This window comes from Podarcis liolepis (genome assembly GCF_965112155.1).
Source record: "Podarcis liolepis genome assembly, chromosome: 2".
Taxonomy (NCBI): Eukaryota; Metazoa; Chordata; class Lepidosauria; order Squamata; family Lacertidae; genus Podarcis; species Podarcis liolepis.
Genome location: NC_139555.1, coordinates 13,701,170 through 13,726,488, shown reverse-complemented (window position 1 = coordinate 13,726,488; position 25,319 = coordinate 13,701,170). Strand labels below are relative to the sequence as shown.

At 44.6% G+C, this 25,319-nt stretch overlaps 1 protein-coding gene across 32 annotated transcripts; it reads left to right on the top strand.

Moving 5' to 3' along the window:
* Window positions 1–476: 476 nt before the first annotated feature.
* PCBP2 (poly(rC) binding protein 2) lies at window positions 477–24,971 on the top strand. 32 transcript variants are annotated; one of them, XM_083490212.1, is made up of 15 exons: window positions 559–883; window positions 3,229–3,366; window positions 3,828–3,851; window positions 3,946–3,978; window positions 4,519–4,635; window positions 6,575–6,706; window positions 8,060–8,188; window positions 9,049–9,123; window positions 10,909–10,995; window positions 11,812–11,853; window positions 13,003–13,075; window positions 13,472–13,510; window positions 14,516–14,568; window positions 16,672–16,841; window positions 24,561–24,971. In XM_083490212.1, exons 2-15 carry the CDS (start codon window positions 3,298–3,300, stop codon window positions 24,595–24,597), a joined length of 1,080 nt encoding a protein of 359 aa, XP_083346338.1. In that variant the 5' UTR covers window positions 559–883; window positions 3,229–3,297; the 3' UTR covers window positions 24,598–24,971. The 32 variants fall into 32 exon arrangements, with proteins under 32 accessions (XP_083346341.1, XP_083346338.1, XP_083346337.1 ...); XM_083490211.1 differs by having other exon boundaries at window positions 14,513–14,568; XM_083490214.1 differs by lacking the exon at window positions 24,561–24,971 and adding an exon at window positions 19,870–21,959.
* The last annotated feature ends 348 nt before the right edge of the window (window positions 24,972–25,319 follow it).

Genomic DNA, 25,319 nt, shown 5'->3' with positions numbered 1-25,319 from the left:
ACAAAGGCGTCCCAAAGCACATGTCCTAATGGAAGCAAAGGCACTGACAAGGGCGCCCTGGAGAACAGGGTCGGGGGCGAGGGACTCTTCTCAGCCCCCAATCCGATTCCGTCCCAGCTCTTTTTGTCAGTTTACTTTGTCCTATAAAACTTAACAGGAGCTCCTCTCAGCCACTTCTGCCCCTTCCACCTCCTCCTGGTTCCTCTCTCTCAATTATGCTGAAGTCCTGTTGGGAACAGCCTTTGTATCTGCATATGCACAAACGCAGCGCGCGAGAGATGGCTGCTTCCTTTCTTCCTCCCTCCGTCCCTTTCCTCCTCTTCTCCATAGTTCCCTGCTAGAGCCACGCTGCTTTTGGAAGACTACGCAGCACGCGGCCTGCAGGGGGTACCTCACCGCTCTTTCGCTGGGCGACGCTCTAGCCAGCGCCCCCGGCTCGTTTCCAACGGCCCCCTCTCTATGGTCGGCATTGCAACGTCCGCTGGGGAAAAGACGCGCTGGCCGGAGCGCCTCTGTCGTTCCAGCGCGGAAGAGGTCTGCAGGGGGGAGGAGAGGGGAGGGCTCTTATCGTTTCCGGGTCAAGGCGGGGTTGAAATCGCCCCGCTCTCCAGCTCCCCCTCCCAGACCCGCCGAGGCCGCCGCCGCAAGAGCAGCTGCCGCAGCCCCTTCCCGCTGCCCTTGCCCTCCTCCCGCCGCCGCCATCCCGCCCGCCCGCCCCGGCTCTCTCCTCCTCCCCTCCCCCCGTCCCGCTCCCTCCGCCCGCCCCGGAGACCCGCGCACCACCCGCCCTCCCTCCTCCCGCTCCCCCCCGTCCCGTCCCCTTCCCCGCCCCAGCGAGGGAGCGAACGAACGCGTGAGCGGCCGGGCCTAGCCACCCCGCCAGGTAAGGGCTTCCCACTGCCCCTCGGAAAGTACTCGTCTTTCCCCCCCCTCCTCCTCCCCCGTTCCGAATCCCCGGCCTCGAGTAGCTGCGCTCTTCCGCCAACCCTGCGCCTCGAGCCGGGCCGGGTCGCTACGCGAGCCCGAGGATGCGCTTGCGGCCTACTGCGGCCGGGTCCCACCCGAGTGCGTGAAGCGCCTGGAGTCGGTGGGTGGGGGGAGGGGTGGCGCTGTTGCTGCCATTTGCGTCTCGGGGAGGAGCGGGCCCCGCGTGGAACGCGGCTGGGGGGGGGCGCAGTGGACTGGATGGCTGCGTGCGTGTGTATGTATGTAGTTGGGGGGGCGCTCTTGCTGCGTCACATCGAGCGGGATGTGGGCCCAGGCCTCTTGCGCGCGAGGGAGAGTGATGGCGGGGGGAGGAGGAGGAGAGAGAGGGGCGGGGATTTCTCTTTGAGCGGGGGGGGGAGGAGGAGGTGGTTGACGCTAAGGCGGCCGGCTGTGAGTAAGAGAATGGAGAGAGGCCTGGCTCGCGGGCCCAGGCGCAAGGCCGGCGGCGGCAGCAGCAGCAGCAGCGGGCGGGCGGATCTCGTGGCTGGAGCGGGCGGGGAGCGGGAGGGGTGGGGAAGAGAAAACAGGACAGTTGCGTCGTGTTATTTCAAAACGCGTCCCGCCAGCTATACAGCGCCCCCTTCTTATTTTTTTATCCCTTCGATTCTTTTTTTAGGCAGCTCTTCTCCACTGGCGGAAAGTCATTGTGAGAACTTTATAGCGCAGCTTTAATAATAGAAGTATAAAAATTAAAATATAGCCCTGTTTCTATTAAACTGCTCGGTGGAAGGAGATTTTTTTTATATAAAAAAAGTAGTTTTAGTATGAGGATGTGAGATCTGTTTAATTTGCCCGTTCCCCTCACCCTCGACCCCTCCACGAGTTTGAAATAGGTTTGACTCTAAACTTAGGCGATGCAAGGTGCAGATCTGCAAGTTTATAATTGCTCGCTAGAGTGGGCAGCTTTAGGGTGGGAGATGGTTTGAGACCTTGGGGAAGGTAAAAAACTAAATAGGAACTTCACTGGCTGGTGGTAACTTAAAAGAAAAAATGCAACTTTAGGCTTCCGGTGGTTGGAGGATTGGCCTGTGTGGCTTCTTTATAAAACTAAAATCGGTTTAGGGTTGACAACCTTCCTTTCCATGCATTTTAACTTAAAATCGATAACATGGCTCAAGGTGTTATTGTAGGTAGTAATCCCAGTAAATAAATTTCTTGAATATTGGAAGTTAAATGGATTAGTTGAGATAAATAAGAATTCAGTGTTTACATTGTTAAAAGATAGGTACCAACTTGTGCAATGTTGCAGAAACAGCAAACTATTGGTGTCTTTTAAGAGTTAAGTCTTTTATTTGGATTTTTGCTTTTTGATCTTAGACTAGTGTTAAAAATTATTTTCTTAACCTGATTCATAGTTCTTTTAGAATAAAAAAGTTTTCAGCTTGGAAGTTGCTTGCTGTTATTTTTTTCCTTCATATATATGAAAGAAAATAACTTATATATATATGACTTTCACTTGCTTTGAAAATGACTTCATGTTCTCTAATAAGTCAATTATCCCTAAGCCTACTTAAAAGGTGACTTCCTGTCACTGTTCAGTAGTATGGAAAAAACACTGCTCATGCTTAAAAACTGTTACTTTACATGGTTAAAGTTAAGTTTCATGGCATGGGTAATGGGGTTCTTGTTACTTATAGTTGACAAAAAGAACCATGAAGTTCAGCAGCAGGCATACATATTGTCAAATATAGACGGAATATTTAAAAAAATAAATAGTGCAGATGAAGCTGTGAAAGTGACTGGGAAGTGCTTCTGCTGAAGCTATTTGTAGTTTGCTGAGCAATGGAACTGGAAACTGAAAGTGACAATTGATCTCTCTCTCCTTCTAGCAAAGGAAGGAGGAGGTCAAGTTGTTCAAGGGGATATGTCTATTCTGTGCCATGAGTGTTCAGGGGATCGTCTTTAACCAGTAGTCTCCAATGGGCATTAACACATTTGGCTACTAAGTACTACCTGACCAGTTTGTGAATAAACACATAGGAGGTGTAAACTTCTGCGCATCAACTGATTAGTGACAGTAAGCACATGCAAATCTGTGGCTTTGACAACTTGTCGGTGACAGTCAACTGGGCCTGTTCCTCAGTTTAAATCTAATGCAAGATACATGTAATGCTGAGGCCTGTACAGTATGGAAAAAAGAACAAATACAGGACATCAAAGTGTTCAGATACTGCCAGAAAACAGTATTAATGAGTTAATTCTTGTGTGGCGACAGTACAAGATAATATTTTTATTTTATAGGTTGATTTTCCTTCCAGCGACCAAAGATTTGACCACTTTCAAGCCTGACTTAACTGAATACAGCTCAAGATGGACACTGGTGTTATCGAAGGAGGTTTAAATGTCACACTTACTATTCGCCTACTTATGCATGGGAAGGTACTTGCTTTTCCTCATCTTGGTTGCGTCAGACTGAAACTAGGTCACAGTAAATGCCTTGGAAAACCCAGTTGTCTGATCAAATTAAAACATCAGTTTGCTCTTGGCATACCATGTTCTTTGTAGTAGAGCGCTCAGTTAACCCCAGTGGAGAATATAATATTGTAATAAGTTGGTTGGGTGTGTCTTGGAAAAACAACCAAGCTGCCTCCTTAAAATATATTTAATTAGAGATTTACAATATTTTGTTCAATCAAATATAAAGCTGCCCTGAGCATCATCTAGTAGGGATGCTTCATTCAACTTTTAAATGTCCAAATTTGCACTGTTATGCAGATGAAGGCTTGTTTGTACGTAGAGGGTGGGTATAAGCAGAATATTGTCTATATACTGAAGGGTGGGCTTATATTGGATTGTCAGAATGATTGAGAACTACATATTTCTTATGTTTGCTGTTTCAGGAGGTTGGAAGCATCATTGGGAAGGTGAGTGGTCCAGTGTAATTATTATATTCTTTCCTTAATTCAGATTAGTGACACTAATAACCAGTTTCTCTTTTTTCTGTGTGTTTGTGTGTAGAAAGGAGAATCTGTAAAGAAGATGCGTGAAGAGGTAGGTTCTTGGGGATAAGAGCAGTGAAAACAAATCAAGGGAAAGTTAAATATGGCAGTAAGGGGCTCCTCACCTGGTAGAAACAGTTTACTGAGGCGATAGCAGTCAGTTTGAAAGATACGACATTATTCATGACCAGTATCAACTTGAACATAGCAGTTTATGACTTTCCAAAAAAACCCAACCAGTCTTGATGGGAAGGAGTGGTAGCTATTGGTATCTCAACTTCTGAAAGCTGTGTTTGTCAGTTTGGCAGTATCTCTACTAGGTACTTCTGATCTGCCTAATGCACTAAAACCTGCAGCCTTATCCTTTGCATATTTTTTTGGAGTAAGTCACAGTAAATTCATTGAGCCTTAATTCCAAAATAAGTGTGCATAGAATGGCTGTCTTGCTAGAAAGTCAAACGTTGGTGGTGGAAAGAGGCAGAATTAGAAAGGGGAGTCTCCTTTGACCTGCCTTGCAGAGGGTGGGCTGGATGGCCCTTGGGGTCCCCTCCAACTCTGATTCTATAACTCCATTCCCCTCCCCCCTTTTTAGAGTGGTGCTCGCATTAACATCTCAGAAGGGAACTGCCCAGAACGGATTATCACTCTTGCTGGACCCACTAATGCAATTTTCAAAGCATTTGCTATGATCATTGACAAACTGGAAGAGGTATGTGACACACACCCCCTTTTTTTTGATGGGTTGAATGATGTGTGTTCCATCTGCTGATGTGTTGGAGGTGATGTAGACCCATCGTTTCTGGCAGTATTGAATGTGGTTACCATCTTTACTGCAAACACAATGAGAAATACAAATGGGCTTTATTTACTCATACACCACATTTTGTGGGAACGTGGAATTTCAATTCTACACAGTAGACTCCCTTGAGTAGAAAATTTGGGAGGGCAGGGATGAATCATGATATTTGGTAGTGTAGTAATGGAATGGCTGTCTGATTAAAACAATTTGATCGTTGCTCAAGAATATAGAGAACTTCATATCTTAAAGCATTTCTCCAAGTTTGGCAAACTAGTTCACTTTTTATGTTGCTCAGTTACAAGTTTACTGCCAAATTCGGATTGGTACAATGTTCCAAATTGCAATTGGTTTTCAGTTGCCTTTCAAATTAGTAGCTTGGTGAAGTTGTCAATTTACTTAGGATCTTTGCAATGTTCATTCGCCCTGCTGTTTCATTAGAACACTATAGGAATAAACAAAGTTTGAAGCATAAGATTGACTTTCTGGCAAGCTAAAATAAGTCTAGCAAGATGGGAAGGTACTTCTCTAGTGATATCTCTTAAAGCAAAATGCCTGTTCACTTAACCGCAGCTGTATGATTTGTGGTAAGCTGTGCCTCTTTAAACTTTTGAAATTCAGTGCTTGAGCATTAGCAGAATGTCAGTAACCCGAGAACACTTTTTGCTTCCCTACCCTCCCCCACAAGGTTTGAGCTTCTGTCCTTGACTTGTGAAAGATGGTGTCTTATTGCTCCTGGCATGGAGATTTGCAGTTTGCTTAACAGAATAGCTGCTGCAGCTATTGAGTTTAGATGCTTAGGCTGTGCTGTTTGTAAGGCTTACATCATAGCCAATGTATGAAAGATACTGAATATAAGCTCTGGCACTAACAGAGGGTTTTTGTTTCTTGAGTGCCAGGCCTTCATGAATGTTGTGCAGGCTTGGCTCTACTGAACCAGTTTAGAGTTGACATCTGGCTGCAGCTATTTTTTCACTATCTTACAGTGTAGAATGATGGACAGCCTATGGGATGCAGAGATTATCTACTCTGAATTTTTGCTGGATAGAAGCTTACTTCTAGACACCCACTATATTCTTGGTTCATGCTACAAGAGAAATCTCTGGAAAAGTACATGGGGGAGTTAATTAGCTAGCCCAAGGGCACTATAAAGTATATCTCCTTATTAAGAATATAACTAAGCTTAAGAAAATTGTACATGTTCCAGTTCATGCTCCCAAGGTGGCTTATTAACAATTAATGAGCATGCTTTTTGCTTTCTACTCATACTCCATCAAGGAGTTTATGGTGCAGGAAAATTGAGTCATCAGGATATTATGGAAGAACAAGGTGAATTAAGCAGCTTAGCAATATTTTAAAATTTTTATCAATACAGCTTCTGGCTGTGACTATATGAGAACAGTTTCCTAAGCAAAAGCGGTTGTGAACCAGAGGTTGCCAGTGTTTTGGGGCCTGTGGGCACACTTGCAAACCGGATAAACTGTTGTGGGCACTGTATAACCATCACAACCAAGCACACATTGTGACCTATTCTATAGGCTGCAACAGAATACTTCTTTCAAGCCTAATTTCAATGAGGGGGGACCTAGTGAGCAGCAGGGAAGGCTACTGTCGGCACATGTGCATTTGCAGGCAGTATATTGTGAACCCTTCTGTAAACATAAGTGCTGCATAGATAACAAATTGATGGACTATAATGATGGAACAAATACTTGGACTCTTTGGTCCTCTACACAGTGTATGCATTGCCGGAACCTCACATTTTTTTGTCTCTTGAGCATCATCATTTTGTTTAAATTTTAACCTCCATTTGAAATTTTGATAGTTGAAGTTTGTTAACTTGTGCTTTCAGGACATCAGCAGCTCAATGACCAACAGCACGGCTTCTAGCAGGCCCCCCGTCACTCTGAGACTTGTGGTACCTGCCAGCCAATGTGGCTCTCTCATTGGAAAAGGAGGCTGCAAGATCAAGGAGATAAGAGAGGTGTGTACTTAGACTTGCGAAGTTTGCGTGTGTTGCAAAATGCTACTTGTTCCCCCTTCACCACGACCCCGCCCTGTGCCAAATGTATTGAGGTTGAATGCCACACATAGACTCTGCGTCATCCTGCTTAATACAGCCGCTTATATTTAGTGCTCATGAAACTGAGACGAAGAGCGGCTGGAGCCAAGAGCAGTGGAGTCAGGTGCTTTTTGTAAGTTTGTATTCCCCTTTTGGTCTCCCGTCCTTTATCTCCAGGGTCAATTTATTGCCAGATAAGTGGCAGACTAAGGCCTTTAAAGAAGTTGAGTTGTATGCAAGGCTGGCATCTGGGATTTTTATTGACCACATTACCTAACTAATCAATCTCTTTCCATCCCCCTTTCCAAATTAAATCCATTGGTGCTATGAATGCGAAGACATTGGAGTGTTAATACCTCAGCTAATGTATCAGCATAGAATAACTATTAATATTCACCTTTGGGGGCCCATTTAGAGCCTTTCCTCCATGTATCTTGATTGTGCAATATTTCTCATAATTTGAGTCTTGGGAGAGGCCCCAGTTCTATTTGATTGAAAGCCCTCATTTTAAAAACAAATTGGTGCATGGGTTGAAACATTTCAGAACAATAAATATGTCTACATGGCATATTAAGTGGTACAGGCCAGGTTAAAACTTTACATAACTGCATCCTCAAAAATATGATAGCTGCATTTTCATTATGTGCTTCAGTCCATCCATGAGTGTTTAGGGTGGATTATAATGCATTCTGATTTTTATTGCCCATTTCTGCCTCTTGCACCACTTTAAAATTGAGCTAGCCTAGAAATAGAGATTTCCTTTTAGCTATCCATTTGCAGTTGGTTTCAATTGTCTTGACTACGTACTCTGGGCAGAATGCCATGTTGGCAAGCACTCCTACTTAACGTCAGCTGCAGGCCTACAGATACCAATTGCCAGTTCAGCATTGCTGCTGTGGCAAAGTGTTAAACATAGGTGAACTATTGTCTCCTAATGTTTGGCCCTGGTCTCACAAACCTACACTAACCTTTCCATTTGATTAGGATTGTATCCATTATGGAGTTTGCTTTCTCTGCTCCCATCCTCCTCTGCTTAAGAGGAAAGAAGAAGGTTGGTTTTGGTTGGCTTTCCATCTTGAAGCCCTTCCATTAGTTCATTTCCTGCCTCAACCAAGGGTGCATGCCTCTCTCCTGGATAATTTCCAGGACTAGTTCTGAATCACTTTGGAGAAGAAGCTAAGTTATTGCTATTTGATTGCGTAATAAATCAGCTGTCCTTCTGTGAGGCCACTAAACATGAGGCTGGAAACCTGACTTGGTATTTTTGATCTTAAGAGCACGGGGGCACAGGTCCAGGTGGCTGGAGACATGTTGCCCAACTCAACTGAGAGAGCGATCACCATTGCCGGGATTCCACAGTCCATCATTGAGTGCGTCAAACAGATCTGTGTGGTCATGCTGGAGGTGAGTAATGGTGGAGTGACCTAATTTATTTAAGATACTAGATTAAAATGAGTAAATGCACACACAATGCACAAATAAATGAGAGAGGCTACAGAGGGATTGTTGCTAAAAGCTTTTGAGACAAGCAGAAGGGCAAAAGGAGCATTGTCACTGGATTGTGGCCAGCTGCTTTCTAGTTTTGGAACAGTTGCTACAGAATTCTCATACTGACAGCTGCTTCTCCCTAGTGGTGGTGTAGTTTTGGTTTTAAGTGATGCGAAGGTCACTGGATAGTTTCAAAGAAACCATTGGTTCTTAGTGGGTTCATGTCCACAGTATTTCCTGGAAGAGAACCACGAGAGCCAAGTCAGTATAAAAGCAGTTTAGGCTGCCTGAAAGCAACACCTGCAGTACAACTGAAGGTGCACTTGGAGGTATCAATCCTTGATCTAATGTGAGCAGCTCACAAAAAGCTCAGATTGGTGATTACTTGATGTAACAAATAACTGCAGTCTGATTCAACCCGAGACCCTGCAAAGTGGTCTTGTGCATGCTCCTCCTTTTGTTGTAGTGGTTTGACCTTCTGCCCACTTGCCCATGACACCTCGGCGAAGTCTGCCTTGCATGTCTAGAACCACAGATGTGAGAAAATTCTGAAGAAATCTAAATCAATGCTTTGTGTCTCGGATTTTGGTGACACTACTGCCTCCACAGCAGTGCCAATCAAATGAGGAATTGTAGAAGACTGAAGTGGGGAGCTTATTAGTTCAGACAGCTAATAAACTGACCCATATAGCTTTGTGACAGATGCTTAACCAGTGTCTTGTAACCAGAGTCTCTATAATTAACCATGTTTTTCCTCTTACTCTTTTATAATCTAGTCTCCCCCAAAGGGTGTCACCATCCCCTACCGACCCAAGCCATCCAGTTCTCCTGTCATCTTTGCAGGCGGTCAGGTAAGGACATTCCTCTTGTTGGGCATGGGTTGGGGGCAATAATATAGTAGCCTACCAAGCTTCAACACTGCCAGCACACATCAAACCACTCTGCATGCTTTATCACCTGTGCTGCCCATCTGGCCAGCATAGTGCTACCTCTGCTGCTTTGGTTTTGTTCTTTGGAGGCTGCTTTCAAATGTTCAACAGGCTCTGAGGTCCTTTGGGAATTGTAGTCAGCAGTGTGGGTTGGGGGAGTTAGCTGGAATTTGAAATTTGCTCCAGACGTAAGACCACAAGTAAGCCCACAATTTTTTCTGGCCTTCAATTTAAGACAGTGTTCATATTAGTGGCTGATTGCAGTAGGCTTCGAATTATTCTGAACAGTTGTTCTAAAGCAGCAGGGGCTGAATAACGAGGACAGGTGTTGGGAGAACTGGAACCCAGAGGATTGGGAATGTGAGGTGGAGATATGGCTGATACTGAATCCAAAATTCAGAACATTCTGGAATTACTTCCTTTTACTAGATGGTAATGACTTAAGGATGATTTAAATGTTGCTTGTTAACTACAATTTGGGGAGGACACATTAAAGAGATGCCAAATAATACTGGATCTGACTCGCTTCCCAATGCTATTATGTAATTGCTTCCAGTACACAGAAAGGTTGGATACAGATGTGTTAAATTTTTGGTAAAACAGTGCATTGTTGCGGCCATTGCAGGATGGGACTTCAGTCTCTCGGCTTGCTGGAATCCTGTTACCGTTACCATGGATTTCATTGAAACATGTGTGCTTGAGTGGGCTGTGCGAGTTCAGATAGATCCTACAAGGCATTTTAAAGTTGTAGCTGGACTTGCAGATACTTGCAACTGTTTTAGGCAGATAGATCTCACGTGAGGTTGAGGCATGAGGGTTTGAGAAGCTAAAGCCTCTCAGAACTTCATGCCCAGAAAAGACTTCTGCATAAGTATGTGGAGTGGAGTCGGAACACTCTGGGGACTTTGTCATTGGACTGCTTTTGAGCACAGTGCCTCAATGCCCACCTGTATTTTTTATTTTTATTTTTAAAAGAAGGCTATACCAACAGTGCAGAAGCTTCAAAGTGAGTTTGGTGGGGTGAACTAAGCAAATATTTGCAAGCCTGTCTAAGAGCCCTTTTGGCTAATGGGTGGGGTATAAATGCTGTAAAGGCTGGCTGTGAAAGTGAAAAATGGCAGAGCAGGGTGTTAATGGATAGTTTCAGTCAGTAATAGAAATTTAGAGGCAGCACCTGGACAGGTCTGGCTGTAGTTCACCCAGTGCTTATACATTCACATGCCACTTATATTGGGCTATCTGGCTGATACCTCTTGCTGGGGGAAAGGTGCTGTCGTGCTCTTGTTCTTGCCTCAATCCCTTCCCTTTTCTTTCCTGCCCCATTCATATTACCTACCCTCCCAGAGGCTCTTGACAGCTTGCTAGGCAGTTAATTGGCAGTGGAAAGGCACATGGGAGGTTACTGAAGATATAGTGGCAGAACCTCACTTGCATCCTGAGGTTGGTCTTGTGGCAGGTTAGTCCTGTTATGCCTTTAGAGAGCAAGACTCCTTTTGCCTGTGCAGGCCCCCCTGCCCCTGAAGGTGCCGACAGTTGGGAAATCTCGCATTGTCTGGTGCTACTGATGTGACATGAGTTGGAGTAAGCCAGCGTCTGTCTTTTAGTACAGGTTAGCCCTTGATCAGAGTAAGTTTTATATGACTTTGGTGTTGGCGAAAGGTTTTGGATTGACAGCCCTGGAGACTGAAGTCCTCTATTTATCCACAGGACAGGTACAGCAGCGGCAGTGCAAGCTACCCCCACACCGCCCCATCAATGTGCCTCAACTCTGACCTGGAGGGACCACCTCAAGAGGTGAGAGGGGAGTTCAGTCTCCATGGCCCATTCAATCCTTGGCCTCTTTGAGACTGCCAACAAGGGTGGCAAGACTGGTGGTGGCGGCTTGTGCTGTGAACTCCTGTTCATTGGGAACTGGATTAAGGCCACCAAACACTACCTGGCAGGCCAGTAGTCAGCCCTGCAGGTGGTAACTGCTTCGTCAATTCCAACCTGGGCTGCACTCCCCCCCGCCCCTGGCCTGCAGGTGAGAGACTTGTGCCCTCAAAGCCTCACTTAGTGTTAAGCAAGTCCCCACGCAGTGAGTGCCTTGCTGGGTCACTTCAGTAGGGTAATCCCCAGAACCATCACGTTTGGCTGCTTCTCTCTCCCTATTCTTCCAGATGCATTTCTGCCATCCAGCACCTGACTATAGATTGTCCACTGCAGGTTCCTAGGCGTGTGGATTGATGGGGTGACTTAGTGGGGTGGGGATGAACACTCAGCTGGTTCCTCTTAGCTTTAAAAGCAGTTGGAGGCATAGGACGTCTGGTTTGGAGTATGCCTAGGGCAGGAGGGCTTGTAGCACTGTCCAATCCTCCACTACACAACAAATCTTCACCAACAACCAGCTGCTAATACTATAATCCTTTTTGCGGTGGGGACCAGTTTCCCTTCTCACACTACGCACACTAGCAAATTCAAGCAGCCCCCTTAAGAGAACTGCCTGCCTTCAGGCTCCCCACCAACAATTCTCCCCCCTCAGCTCTCTGGCTTCCTGGCTAGTTGAAATCTGTCTGTCACTGGGTGGCTGTCCAATGGTTTTTAATAGGACTGTTTTCCTCCTTTTTGTAGGCCTATACCATTCAAGGACAGTATGCCATTCCACAGCCAGATGTAAGTTTTGTTTACACTTCTTGTCTTGAAATCACCCCACTTCTCCCTTCAAAATTTCTCCATGCTTTCTCAACAAGCAGCTTTAGAAGTCTGTTTTGATTTGAAGCTGAAATCTGACCAAAAACGATCCTCAAATTTTGTTCAGCACTTCTTTGTGTAGCCAATCTTAATCTGTCCTTTTTCTGCCGGCCTGTGACACACTTGCACAGCAAAGCTTGGTACACTTTTCCAAGTTTCAGTTCCCCTCTCCCCTCCCAATTTGATGTCAAGCCCCCCAAACAAACAAAACAAAACTCCATGGTATACTGTCATTGTGGTTCTTGGTACAGGGCATAGGGCATCTTGGTGTAGTGCACTTCACCGTGGTGGTGGAGGAGAGGCTGGCCTCAGACTTCTGCTTTGCTTTTGTCTCCAAACATGATACTCTGCATCATGTATAGTCACTGTGCAGGTGTGGCTAGGAGGTGGCGGGGCTTTTGCTTGGGGTGCCTTTCCTTGGCACGCTTTCTTTTAATAAAGCCATTAGCTATCTTTGCTTGACGTAAAAGGATGTTTTTCCTTCTTTACCCAAACCTTCTGGTATTTGAGCTAGATGCAGCACTTGCAGTTTCTCAGTGAAAGATACATAGGGATTTGATCTCTGCTCATAGCATGTTTAGAACAGGCAAGGGTGGGGCTGGGGTAAGTAGGTGTAGGGGAGAGAGCTAGAAAACTGCACTGTTTAATACTGGGGAGAGCATCTGACTCCATTCTGGTCACTCCTCATGATATACCTCTCCCCTCCAAATGCTTGACAGAGTCCTGCATGGTGTAGTCCCAAGCACCACTGCAAACCAGCCTCTGTGTTACTTTGCCTGTTCGTGCTTGTCTCCTAGTGTTCGTCACAATTCACTGCAGATGCCTTCTGTTGAGCCAGGGGACTCTTGAGATGGGTGTTGGCCTCATGCCCCATGGTGCTTTCCTTCTGTCTGCACCCATCTCTGCTCAGGGAAGCGCTTGCACCTTAACCCAGTTTTCCCTCTCCCAAACTCCTGCCCCAAGGGGCAGCACCTCATGCTCAGCTTGCAGTGTCTGTTTTCCTTTAAATTGTATGCTAAGCAAGTAAGCCTCCGAATTTCCTAACATCAGTCTTTCTCTCTTTCTTTCTAGCTGACCAAGCTGCACCAGTTGGCAATGCAACAGTCACACTTTCCAATGTCTCATGGCAACACTGGATTCAGTGGTATGAAAACTCCTCCTTTCTTGTACAAGCTACCAGTCCAAGAGTCTTTCTTCACTTGGCCTTTAGTGCAGATGCTTGGCTTAAGCGCCATTATTTTACACACACACACACACACACACACACACACACACACACACATCTATAATCCACAGGTAACCATCTTGGGGTGAGGGTGGATTTCACTGCCCTGAAATGAGATCAGATTGCTATTAGGTAGAGTCTTCATGTTGCTTTCCTTCCCTCACCCTTTCAACAGCTTTGCCAGTTACCTCTTGCCTTCCAGCTGCTGCGATCCTGACACTAGTGCCAAATTGTGTAATAGTTTGTCTTGTGGCTGAAAGCCTAATAGGGCTTCAGCTAGGACCATCACACTTACTGTCCCTTGTATCTTGACAGGCGTTGAATCCAGCTCTCCAGATGTGAAAGGCTATTGGGGTAATGACTGAAAAAAACAAACCAAACCTGTAGTTAACTCTATTGTGTGTTAATACTGGTGGGAGAATCTTTCCCAGGCAGCAAATTCTGCTAACCCATATAGTACAAAGGAACTGCAAAGTAGTGTTAGGTGCAAAGGCCAGGCTTATTAAACCTTCCTTCTCTTGCGAAGAAATCTAGCTGGAAACTGTTGGCGAGCAGGGCATAATAGAATGAATGAAGTGTCTTATTTCTCATTTGGTAACCAGTTTGTTTGCTTGTGAAGGTGGTAGGTCAACCACAAGTGTTTCTATAAACAGCTACACTGGACCAATAAAACTAAAGGTTGGACCATGCTTTTTGTGGCATTACTCTTTTCTCCATTTTGGTCAATGCAAATGTGTTCCTCCACTTCTTGCGATGTTTTTGAAGCAAGAAGAACATTGACATACAACTATAAGGCACAAATGGGAAGATGAGAGTGCATGTTTGTTTGGGGGGTCTGTCTTTGCTACAGCTTTGTAGCACTCTGTAAAAAGGTCATCCCGGCTCATTTGTTCCTTCTTTATTTGAACAGAGTCGCTACTTCACCCCCACCCTGGCCAAATAAAAACCATTCTGTTGGTGCTTGCCTTATAGCCAGAGGGTGGAGTTTTTAAGACAGAATGATCCCCCTCTCCCTATGCATTGCTCTGGGGGTTATTCCAACCCCTCCGGCCAATTTCGGGGGTATATGCAGATGAGGGGGGAGAAGGCCCATTGCTCAAGGGGAACCCCTCGTGCATGGCTTGTGCTGACGGGGCTCGTTAGGTGAAACCTGCCAATTGATTTTAACCCTGGTGCTTGGGAAGAGGGGCTTGGATTTAACATCTTGCACCTCGCTCTTCTCCTGTTTGAGAAACTCTTCAGGTTAGCAGTTTTTCCTGCCGCAAATGCTAGCCTGACCGGTCTGGCCTCTGTTCAGTGCCCGCCCCCCTCGCCGTGCCTTGCGTTAAACTGGTCTCGATCTCTTTTGTGTCTCAGCAGGTTTGGATGCATCAGCTCAAACTACTTCTCATGAACTCACCATTCCAAATGATGTAAGTATTTTTCAGAGATGCAGAATTCTAGGAAATGGTGGCTTGCAGATGGGACAGAGCTGCAACTTTCAGATGGGCCTGCTTCCAAGAGTCACGCGGCAGGGAGTTACAGCACTGCTCCTGTCCTACGCTCTGGACAGCTGCCCTCCATGTGGAGGGACATAGCAGAGTCCACAGCACTGCTACAGATGGCAAGGAAAAAGCAATTGGACTGTGGTACTTTTTGTACTTTCTCATTGCAGTCCTTCATAACCACAGGTTAATCGAAACAGGTGGAGGGATGCAGGATGTGCAGCCCTTCACAGGGCGCCATATGGATTTTTGTGTGGGGAAATCTTGAGCATACAAATACATAGAAAATTGGGTGCAACCAAATCTGATGCAGCTGGCAGCAGTGCATGGGCCTCTCTGTGCTCTTGGGAGAGGATTGCAGATGAGAACAATTGAGATAATACAATGGTCTGTTAGATTTTTGCAGGCAGTTTCATGGGGTAACTTCAGGCCACCACAGAACTATCAACTGCTGAAGCTGGCCAGTCTGTTTGGCTAACCCAGAAGTAGCCCAAGAAAAGGCTTGAGTGCCTATTTGGACCTTAGTGTATTTGTGCTCTGCTTGCACAGATGTACTTTATGGGTGGTTATACCACCAAGCTTTGTTTACAAACAAGGTTTTAGGTTCTGTTCTCTGTGGGTAATGTTACGGCAGCCTGTAGAGCAGAAGATAGTCTGGTAGTCTAGCGACTGCCGGGAGTGTTGTGAAGCATGTAAGATTTTGCTTTCTCTAAAAAGAGACTTCCGTTTTAACAAAAGTGCATGTTATGTATTTGTTAAATTTGTAAGCCACCCTATACCCGTAGATTTCAGGGTGGTTCACAACATAAAATTACTATATAAGAAACACAAAATACATAATAAAAAATAAGAACAAAGCAAATCAATCATCCTTCCTCCCACAAGGGAAGGAGGAGTGTTGTCACCTGGTGCCCAAATGTGTATAATGTGTTTGATGTGTATAATGAAGGCACCAGGCAAACCTCTCTGGGGAAGCATTCCCCAAACGGAGCCAGTGCAGAAAAGGCCTGTTTTGTTGCCACCCTCTGGATCTCTCTTGGAGGAGACACATGAAGAAGGGCCTCAAGAGGAGGATGTCTGGGTCTGAGTAGGTTCATATGGAAGGAGATATGTACTTGGAATTAAGACTTTAAAGAGATCCAGAGTATAGATTTGACTTCTAAAATTTAGGTATTTGTGGATGACTGGGGATTCTAGTAAAGAAAAAAGAATGCTATAAGGAACAGTCTTAATAGGTAACGTGAACTTCAGAAAAGGGACTTTGTTCCTATAACAAACTAAAGTTGGAGAAGTCAAGACAAACTTGATCTTAGACAGGCAACTGAATTTTTATTAGAGTTTTAAGTTCGATTCCCCTCCACATTTTTAGGTACTGTGGAGATAAAACGTTTCCTAAGCATAAAGGGAACTTGACCAGACTGATGATTCTTTTCTTGGTCTGCAGTCATGGTTTTGGATGATCTCTCAGATTTCATCTAAAATGAGTGTTTTCGCCTTTTCCAGAGCAAGCGGACTGACAAATTCAGATTGGCCACAAATAATAGTATCCAGAGTGTCTTAGTGGTGCAAAGCTTGTTTTCAGTATGCGCTCATGTTTTCAGTACAGCTGCATCAAGGATAGAGAAAGAACAATTACAGTAGAAGCCTTTTAATCTGCCTTTCATTCAGAATCTAATGTGTGGAAATCTTGAGATTCAGAGAGAACAAGCATGTGAGCATAGTGTCTCCAATATGAGATAATATATAAAGAGTTGTCTGAATAGTTCATCAGTACAAATGACTCTTGCATAGATAGGCACACAGATACTATATTTGTTGGGAAATAATCCAAGTATCATTCTTGAGGTAACAAATGTTTACCTGATAGTGAAAACACAGAAGTAGGCATATGCTAATCAGATAATGAGTTGGAATTTAACTAGCTTCCCAGAGCTTAGGCCTGCACTTGACCTAAAAAGAGAATAGCAGGACAAAATGATTGTTTTGGAATCCTAAGCTCCGTTTTGACCATTAACATCTTTTGTTTCTCAGCTGATTGGATGCATCATTGGGCGTCAAGGCGCCAAGATCAATGAGATTCGCCAGATGTCTGGGGCGCAGATCAAAATTGCCAATCCAGTGGAAGGATCTACTGACAGGCAGGTTACCATAACTGGATCTGCAGCCAGCATTAGCCTGGCTCAATATCTAATTAATGTCAGGTAAGTCTATTCAAATGGCATGCTGCTTGATAATGCATGTATGAGTTGGCAGAACAGGGGAACGTGAAAGCTGACTAAAATCAGGGCAACATTTTGAAAAAGGCTGTTTCTATGAGCTGAAATAGAACAAAACCACCTTTCTTCTTACCACTTCCCTGGTGCAAAAGCAGCCCGTGCACCAGACCTCTCCATTGACCTTCTAGTAGGTGGTATGGAGGAAGGAGAATAGAAATAGATGGGATATGCAACACTCATATTCCTTGGCAGCGCTTAGGCTTTTTACTAGAATATTTCTGGTTTGTGACAGCCAACCAATATTGCTTCTTGAAAGTCCTATGTCTACATCGAGGTAGACTAAACTGGAGTCTTGCTGCTAAGATGCTTAACTATTCCTTTAAAAAAACAGAAACAGCTGGTGCCTTTTTTGAGATCTGGAAGCTATGCAGCCCAGTTTACTGTAGTTAATAGAGGAAAGGGAAGAATTGGGACTGCCCCAGGGGTGGAGCTTTCTGCACTGCAAAGGCTGCAGCAGCTCCCTTTCTCCCTGAGTACTCTTGCTAGCAGCAAAACCCTCAGCTGTGGGCTGCAGCAGTTCTCTGCAGCAAACAGTGGCTGCTCCTTGGGCCCTGTGCTTAAAAAGCCTACTTGGCAAGAGGCCCTCTGCAGCTTTTGAGCAGATCAGATGATCTCATAAGGCAAAAGTGAAAGCATCAGCTTAATGGAGAGCATTGACTTCAATAATTAAAAACCCAGGCATGAGCAGCTGGCATTTCATGTCCTAGATTTCTTCCCTCTCTTTCCAACATAGCTAACGTGTTCATTGCAGAATGACAGGTTAATGATTAGAATCTATGGGTTAGCTTCTGGCTCCAATGTAAGTGCCTTCCTTCTGTAATGTAGCAACGTTAGGCTTGCCTGTGAGCTTTCAGCTCTAAACTGCCCACTAATGAGTTAATGCATTGCAGGGGGCTGGATTAGATGACCCCTTGGGCACCTTCTAACTCTTCAATTCAGTGATTGGCTAATAGCAAAACACAACATCTGTACAAGTAGGTGCTCTCCCAAATACGTATCTGCTATGATTTTTAAAGCAACACTGCTGCATTTTCATTGATCCTTTGCCCAGAGGAAGTTGAGAGCACCTCAATTTTCAAAGAAGTGGCCATTTGGGATGCTCAGGAAATAGTTGATTTCAGGTTAGTTCCCCAGCTGTACCAGTCAGAAACTAGGAAGTTTCTGCCACCAAATTTGAAGTTCTGTGCAGCATTCATTGACTTGCTTCTTACAAATAGCCAGTTTCTGCAGTTGAGAATTCCTTCTTGGAGGTGCACAGACACAGTATTTTTGCATTGTGGTGGCAAGCAGCAACCACTTAGTTATACATTAGCTGATATATTACGGCCTGCAAGAAAGAAGGCTGCTATGTAAGCGGCTAGATGACACTTGGAAAAAATTGTAAGAGAGATTGCTAATAGGTACTCCTCCATTCTGAACTCCTTAAGGGCTTAGGGTACTTTTCTAGTGTCTAAAAAGCCTAAATTCTGTATATAAAACAGGTAAAAAGAGTTTGCTTGCAAAGTTACAGTATAAAATATTGAGGGGAAGGGAACTGCTATATAAACAGCCATCCGTAGAGTTTCACATTCTGTCATTCTTACCAACTGTCCTTCAAATCCTGTCTTACTTGATGTGAACTGCTAAATGTATTTTGCAAGAATCCCAGGTTGTCAAGGCTGGTTTAAGCTAGGAGGACCAGTAATTTCAAACACCAGATTCTGGAGCATATAGGTCTCAAGATGGGGATAGAGTGTGGGTCATTTTGATGATACTGATGATACTGCTGCATGTGTTCAGCTCTTACTGGGCTGCATGTTACTGGTGTAACATTGGTTAGAATTCATTCAGTTCAGAAACTCATTTAAGAACAGTGGTCATAACTGTTTCCAACTATCCCAGTGTTCCGGGCATTCCAATAATTCTTTTGCCAATTTTCAATGGAGCTCCTCAAGTGCTCTGTTGAAGCTTAATCCCATGAACAAATGAAATTGTGGAAGATTGCTCCTGCAACATGAGATGAAATTGCTATTCAAATAAAATACATGGCTCTTTTCTTTAGAAGCAGCCTACATTTCCACTTGCTGTAGTTCAGTATGCAGGAAAACCTAACTGAGAACCACAATGTTGTATCTGAAAAAAAGAGATGTGCCTACCATCTGCAAGCTCTTCCTTATTCTAACACAAATAAAGCCTTCCCTTGGGTGTTTGGCTTGTTTTATTCATTTTTTGAACCATTTTTTAAAACAAAAATTATCCTCTGGCTGGATGAGGAATAGCCTCCCCTGCTGTTTATTGACTGTAAGGATGTAGAAAACTGGATTGTGTTAAAACCTCTGACAGTTGCACAAAGGGTTTGTTCATTAAGACTTCCCTGATAATTACGGCAACCTTGGAGTGGAACACAATGCACTGTTAGAATTGGTTTGCTACCTAAATGCATGTTTTGAATACTGGCAGGAACTACAGCCTGCCTGCATTAAATCTGAAGGGACAGCTGCATGGGGGAGGGAGGGAGGGAGAGTGGTGTGTTGCAAGATATTGTCAGGAACAGATAGGATTTCAGCTGCCTTGACTACATTAGGTTTAGTGGCAGTTCTCTGCAGCTTCAACAAAATGTGTGTTGTAGTATTCAGTATTGAAGCAACCAAGTTTCTGCTTCTGGAATTGAGGAAAGCAAAACCTGGAGCTATTATTCATAATGGGATTGGGATTGGAACTGTTGTGTAGGCTGGGATTTTTGTTTTGTTTTGATGGTGGTGGGGGGAGTGTTATTAGTGCACCATGGTACACCTAAGAGAATGTTGAGATTCCCTTGCAGTCAGCATTCTCTCCCATCCCACCTTCTGGCTATGCTGTTTCCAAAGCTTCCCAGATTAGTTTCATGCTATTTAAGCTGTTTGTGTCCTGTGCTTTTTGTGTGGTGTTCCCATCCACCCACCCGTATTTTTGTTCCTTTTTTCCTCTGTTACAGTTTAGAAAGCGCTAAACCCTCCTCCCAGGCAGCCTCCGTCACGATCCCCGACCACCTCAGCATCAACCTCTCTCAACCCTCCACCCCTTCTTCTTCTTCCTCCTCCACCACCACCCCCTCGCTTGCGACAGCGGGGGTCTCCGACGCACCCTCCAGCCTCCCCAACCCTCTTCCGACCGCCCCCTGTGTCTCCAGTCTGCTTGGCATGAAACCCGTCCCTCTCCTGGCTCTAAATGTTGTGTCTGCTGCTAAGGGTGCCTCCACCACCTCAGCTGTGCCATGTGTTACTAACAAACTGAAAACGGAAAAACAGAGATTCTCTCCTTACTGAGTGTCTGCTTGTGGCCTTAGAGGAACAGCAGATTGTTTTTCAGCAATGGGGATCCCATAGAGGAGACTTGGAAGAGCTTTTTTTAAAACTTCAAAAAGAAAAGTGAGCTTTGTGATTCCTTTAGGATGGAGTTTCTTTTTGCTGGCAACCTCCACTAGGTCAAAGACAATTGAGCAAGTGTATTAATCAGTTTGAGTCCAGTAGTGATCTTGATTATGTAGCTTGTAGCTGTTGCTTTAGTAGTTTTGTTTGCATTGTTACATGGAATAAGGTGGGTGGGGAGGGAGCTGGGTGGGCAGGGAATGCTAGGGTCCGTTAACAAGATAACTCACTTGCAATTCCTTGGTTTAAGCTGTGCAAAGAGGCTACTTTGGCCAAACTTGTCTCAATGTCTGTCCTTTGTAATAAAGCTGTCACGGTGAGAACATGCACAGATGTGCCTGAATTGGGACCGAACTCTGACCACAAGCCGATTGAATCTGACATTGCACCCCCAGGCTAAACTTTTTTTTTGAAAATTATCTACACTACTGCACTGCACTAACACCATTATTAAGTATATAAACTTTCCTATGGAGGCTCTGATACCTAATACGCAATTGTGAGGGTGTGAGCTGTAATGGTGCTGGGGGCGGGTACAGACCCTGAATACTATTCCTGCTCTTGTACAAACTGCCACTTGCCAGTGTACACAACTCACCTGCTCAGTAGAAAAAGTAATATTCTTTGTGTGCACACCCTTCCCATGTAAAAAAAACTGCAGCAGACCTTTAAAAAGCTTGGGAGATTCTGATGCCCATCTTTCTCCACACCCAAGACTTTTATTAGTCACTTAAGAGAGTGAGAGAACCTGGAGTGCGACATACACGCTGTAATGAACAGCTGTGACAATGCTGCAGGTGTTGCTTTCCTTTATGGCATCTTCTAAAATAGCACTTGAAACCTGTTCAGCTTTCTGATACTTAGTCCTTAGAGGTGGATATTTCAGACACCTAGAGATGGGGTTTTAGAAGCACCTGTCTCCTGATGGCAATACAGCCCATCTGAATGGATGTTCCCTTCCTGGCGCATGCATTCTGCCTTGAGAGGTGATAATCTGTAGAGGCTGGGCAGTTGGCTTCACTTGTTCTGGTCTCTCAACTTGGGCTTTTGAGGCCAGCAGCTGCCCGTTTCCTCCACTAAAGGCTATTTAAAAGCCGTGTGGGAAAACCGGGCAGACAAAACAGATAATGCAGCAGGATGACATGCTGTTGTGTTGAGCATAGTACGTGCTCAATTCTTTCTGTCTGCACCTAAAATCACTTGATCTTTAGCCTGGGGTTGTCACATGAACACTACAGACACTTCCTTTTTTTGAGCTCTCTTAGACTTTCCAAAAACATAATAATTCAGGCAACATTGAATAAGAAACGGTGACAGCTGGAACTGCTAAGAATCTTGTGTTATCCTTTGTATTAAAAGAACGTTACTAGAACAAGTTTGAAATGATGACTGATGGCTTGATTCTGGGGCTGCACTAGTTAACTCTTTGCATCCAGGGAGCTGGGAGGGCCTGGCCTTATCCTATCATAGGGGACGGGGAGGCCATCAACTGGCTGACTTAATGCAGTTCTGTCAAACCCTTTTTCCTTGAGTAGCAGAAGTCTTTTTTAGTACTTTGTTTCTGCAGTTTGACTTTCACAATTGTAACTTTTTTTAAAAAAATTGTTCTGCTCTGTAGTGTAACCACATAAAGTAAAAATTGTCCACTCTTAACCAAGTTTTTGGGCTGGCCGTCTTGTTTTATAGTGTTCTGTAGAGGCTGACTTAATGGGCTTTAATTTGTTCTCGACTTGCAAGTCTGGTTATGTGTTGTCCAAAAGCTATTTGTTCATGCAGCACTACCACTAGCCAATGGTGTTGAGCTCCAAGCGGGGGGAAATTGAGATCAGAGCTTCGTTCATGTTCCCTTTTTCTATCCAGCTGGCATCCATGTGGGCCTGTAATGACCTTTAATTTCTATTAGCTCTATGTTGAGGTAGGCAAAAGTTGTTCCACTGTCAAATTTTATCATAGCAGAGGTACACTAAGCATATATTACTGAACTGGTTTCCCAAGAATCCTATGAATGGTGTGTCCACTCTTGACATCTTTTAGAATCTTGCCCTTGCCTCCCGTAAATTTTCACTCCCATGTGCAAGTGGTTGCTGGGGGATAATGCAGAGCAGATCTGCTTCCAAGGTTTGGGGCCCTTTCAGAGAAATGCAAATAAGTTGATCTCCAGCAGAGACTCATTCAGTGAGGCTCTGAAACAAGCTGCTCTCTGTGTCAACCTGATTACTTTTGTAGCCTCATCCATGGGTTCATGACTTGTCCATTTCTTGCAGCAGAAATCTTTTGTTATAACTTGATTTGCTAGTATCTTGCTTCAAGACATGTCAAGTAAACACTATTTGCAGACACAATGTTGGGCTTTATGTGTTCGCTTCCTAGTGCTCCCAGTAAAATTGTCATTCTAAAAGAACCTTACGTAAATTTCTCCCGGATTGGCAGAATTTATGCCCTTACCCCAAGATACCCCTTCACAGTGAGGACCCAACAGCAAAGGTTTGGTTACCTTATCTAGTTGAGAGATGTTGACCGTAGGCCATCACAGCACACAGCGCACATGCTTCTCTGCCCTGAAATGGACAGAATTGGCATTGAGGAAAGGTTGTTTTCTTCCAACTCCACTTAACAAACCCCCTTCCCCCTGTTCTTTACAGGCAAGGGGTCAGAGAATCATGCTGCTAAAAGCCAGACAGTACAAATGCTGGTTCATGGGGGAATAGAGTACCACACCTTTTCTCTTAATTTGAGGAAATCGTCTTTGCTCATGCATATCTGCAGTTTTTGCAAAACTACACTTTGAAGATATGTGTGGGGTGGTGAGATGGGGCATCCTGCAGACTCCCTTTCCAGTTCTAGAAGAACAAGCCAAACTGCAGTACAAGCCAAACCGCAGCACAACAAACTGCACAAACTTTTCCCATCATAAGCTATTCCTATTGCACCCTTGAAGGGTTCTACCCTGCCCATTGGACTGTCAGTTTCAGCTCTTTGGGGCTTCACATTCTAAAAGAAGCAGAAGAATATTTAAATGATCCGGCCACATGGGCAGGGTCTGATCATGGGGGTCTTTCACACCGATAGTGGCACAATCCTTTGGGAAAGACCTGCACAATTTGGCTGCACCCCTGGGGTTGGATCCTCTTGAATATTCTCCCAGCAGTGGAGGAACTGCTTGTGGATGCACACACCTTGCAGAGCTAGGAGAGCCTATAGGAAGGGCAGCTAGTTTGCCTTGGAACATAGAAGGTAAGTTTCGTACAGCTTGGCTCCACCTCTTGGATAAGATCTCAACTTCTTAGATTGGTTGAATTGTAGTTGGGCCTTGAATGTTGGTTTCTGTAGGCCCTTGTGGGGTCAGCTTGCAACAGTTGCAAATGTGGGAAGGGGTGCTAGTGGAAGTCCTCCTTTAAAGAACCTTGTGTATTAGGGATTTATGCAGTCCCCTCCCCCTGCCCATCCTCCCATCAGCAATGGACAAAAATGTGCCTTTGTGTTAATGCTGGAGTAGCAAATTGATTGCTGAAGCAAATGTGGGTCTTCTTAAGCACTGCTTATTTAAAGCCTCATGAGCAGTGAACTCATCTGATCAGAGTGACGTGGCTTAGAATATGGTAAAACTTCATAGGCTGAATAAAACAACAGTCTGGCTTTGGGCTTTAATCATCAGGCTACTGTAAAAGTTGTCTGATTTATAAATTGAACTATTTCTGGCTTGCCTTTTTTATTATCTGACTGGTTAATTCTTGGCTGCTAACCATGGAACTAAATTGCCTAGCCATTGCATACGTTTTGGTGGCTTCCTTCAAGAACAAGACACTCAGACACACAAGGCAAACTGAGCCACAGCTTGCATGCTAGCAGCAACAGAGGCCACTATGTTGTGCCTACTGCTAACAAAGCTCAATGACGGAGGAGTTCTGGTGACTGCCTGGCCCAGCAGGAAAGCAACATTCAGGAGCCACTGAACCTTTAGGACCATCTAAAATTTACTGCAGCCGCACATACTTTGCGGATAATATATTCCTTCTGGGCATCTTAAATGACAAAGGGGCCTTCCGGCCCACTGCTGATCTACAGCTGCTTCTATATTGCCTGGCATGGTGTGGGCTGCGGGGCACTGGTCTGTGAGTGATGTGGGAACCAAAGGGTTTTGTTCTGGCTTTTGATTATATCATACGTTTGGGGTTTAAAATATTTGTAGTACGACTGGGTAGGATTTTGTCTTAACAGAATTTTTAAAAAAGGCCTTTAACCTTTGTTCTCGTTGTAGGCTTTCTTCGGAGACTGGTGGAATGGGAAGCAGCTAGGACAATGCAACCGCCTCACTCATTACCCGTTTCTGCTGTTCATCCCCATGATCCATCTGTGTAGTTTCTGAGCAGTCAGCGATTCCAGGTTTTAACTAGTTTGTAAATTTTCAGTTCTACATGCTTTACCCATCCACTCATGATTTTTTTTTTTAATTGCAGCATTTTAATTCCTTTTCTCTGTTCAGCTGTTAAAATGCTGATTCATATTTTAGTTTATAAGCTTCTCCCCCTTTCTTGGCTCATGAAGTTTTTCTGTTATGTCATGAGATGTAAGAGTGGAATTAATACATTTCAGTTTAGTTCTGTAATGTCAGAAATTTTTCAAAAAAATAAAAAGATGGACTGGAGCTTTTTTCCTTGTGAATAGAAAATATTGTGGTGCTCTTGAGTTTTTATAGCTGGCCTTTATTAACCGTCTGTGACTCCGTAAGGCTTCAGTAAGCTGCTTTGCTTGGAAATGCTTAAAAAAGGTCCTCCCTTGGTGACCTGTATGGGTTTGAGAAGTGACTGCTCCTAGCTTTCTAGTATTATCTAAAAACCCCTAGAGAAGCAGGTTAAAAGCCGCCTTCTCACACTGGAGAGGGAAGGGAGGAGTAAATAAAATATGCAAAACATGTTAGCCCACTCCTAATGCACGGGACACTAAACTTCTATGAAAACTTGTATAACTGCTGTATGTTGGAAGTTTCCTCACAAAATCTCCCTTCCAAGTGAGCTGT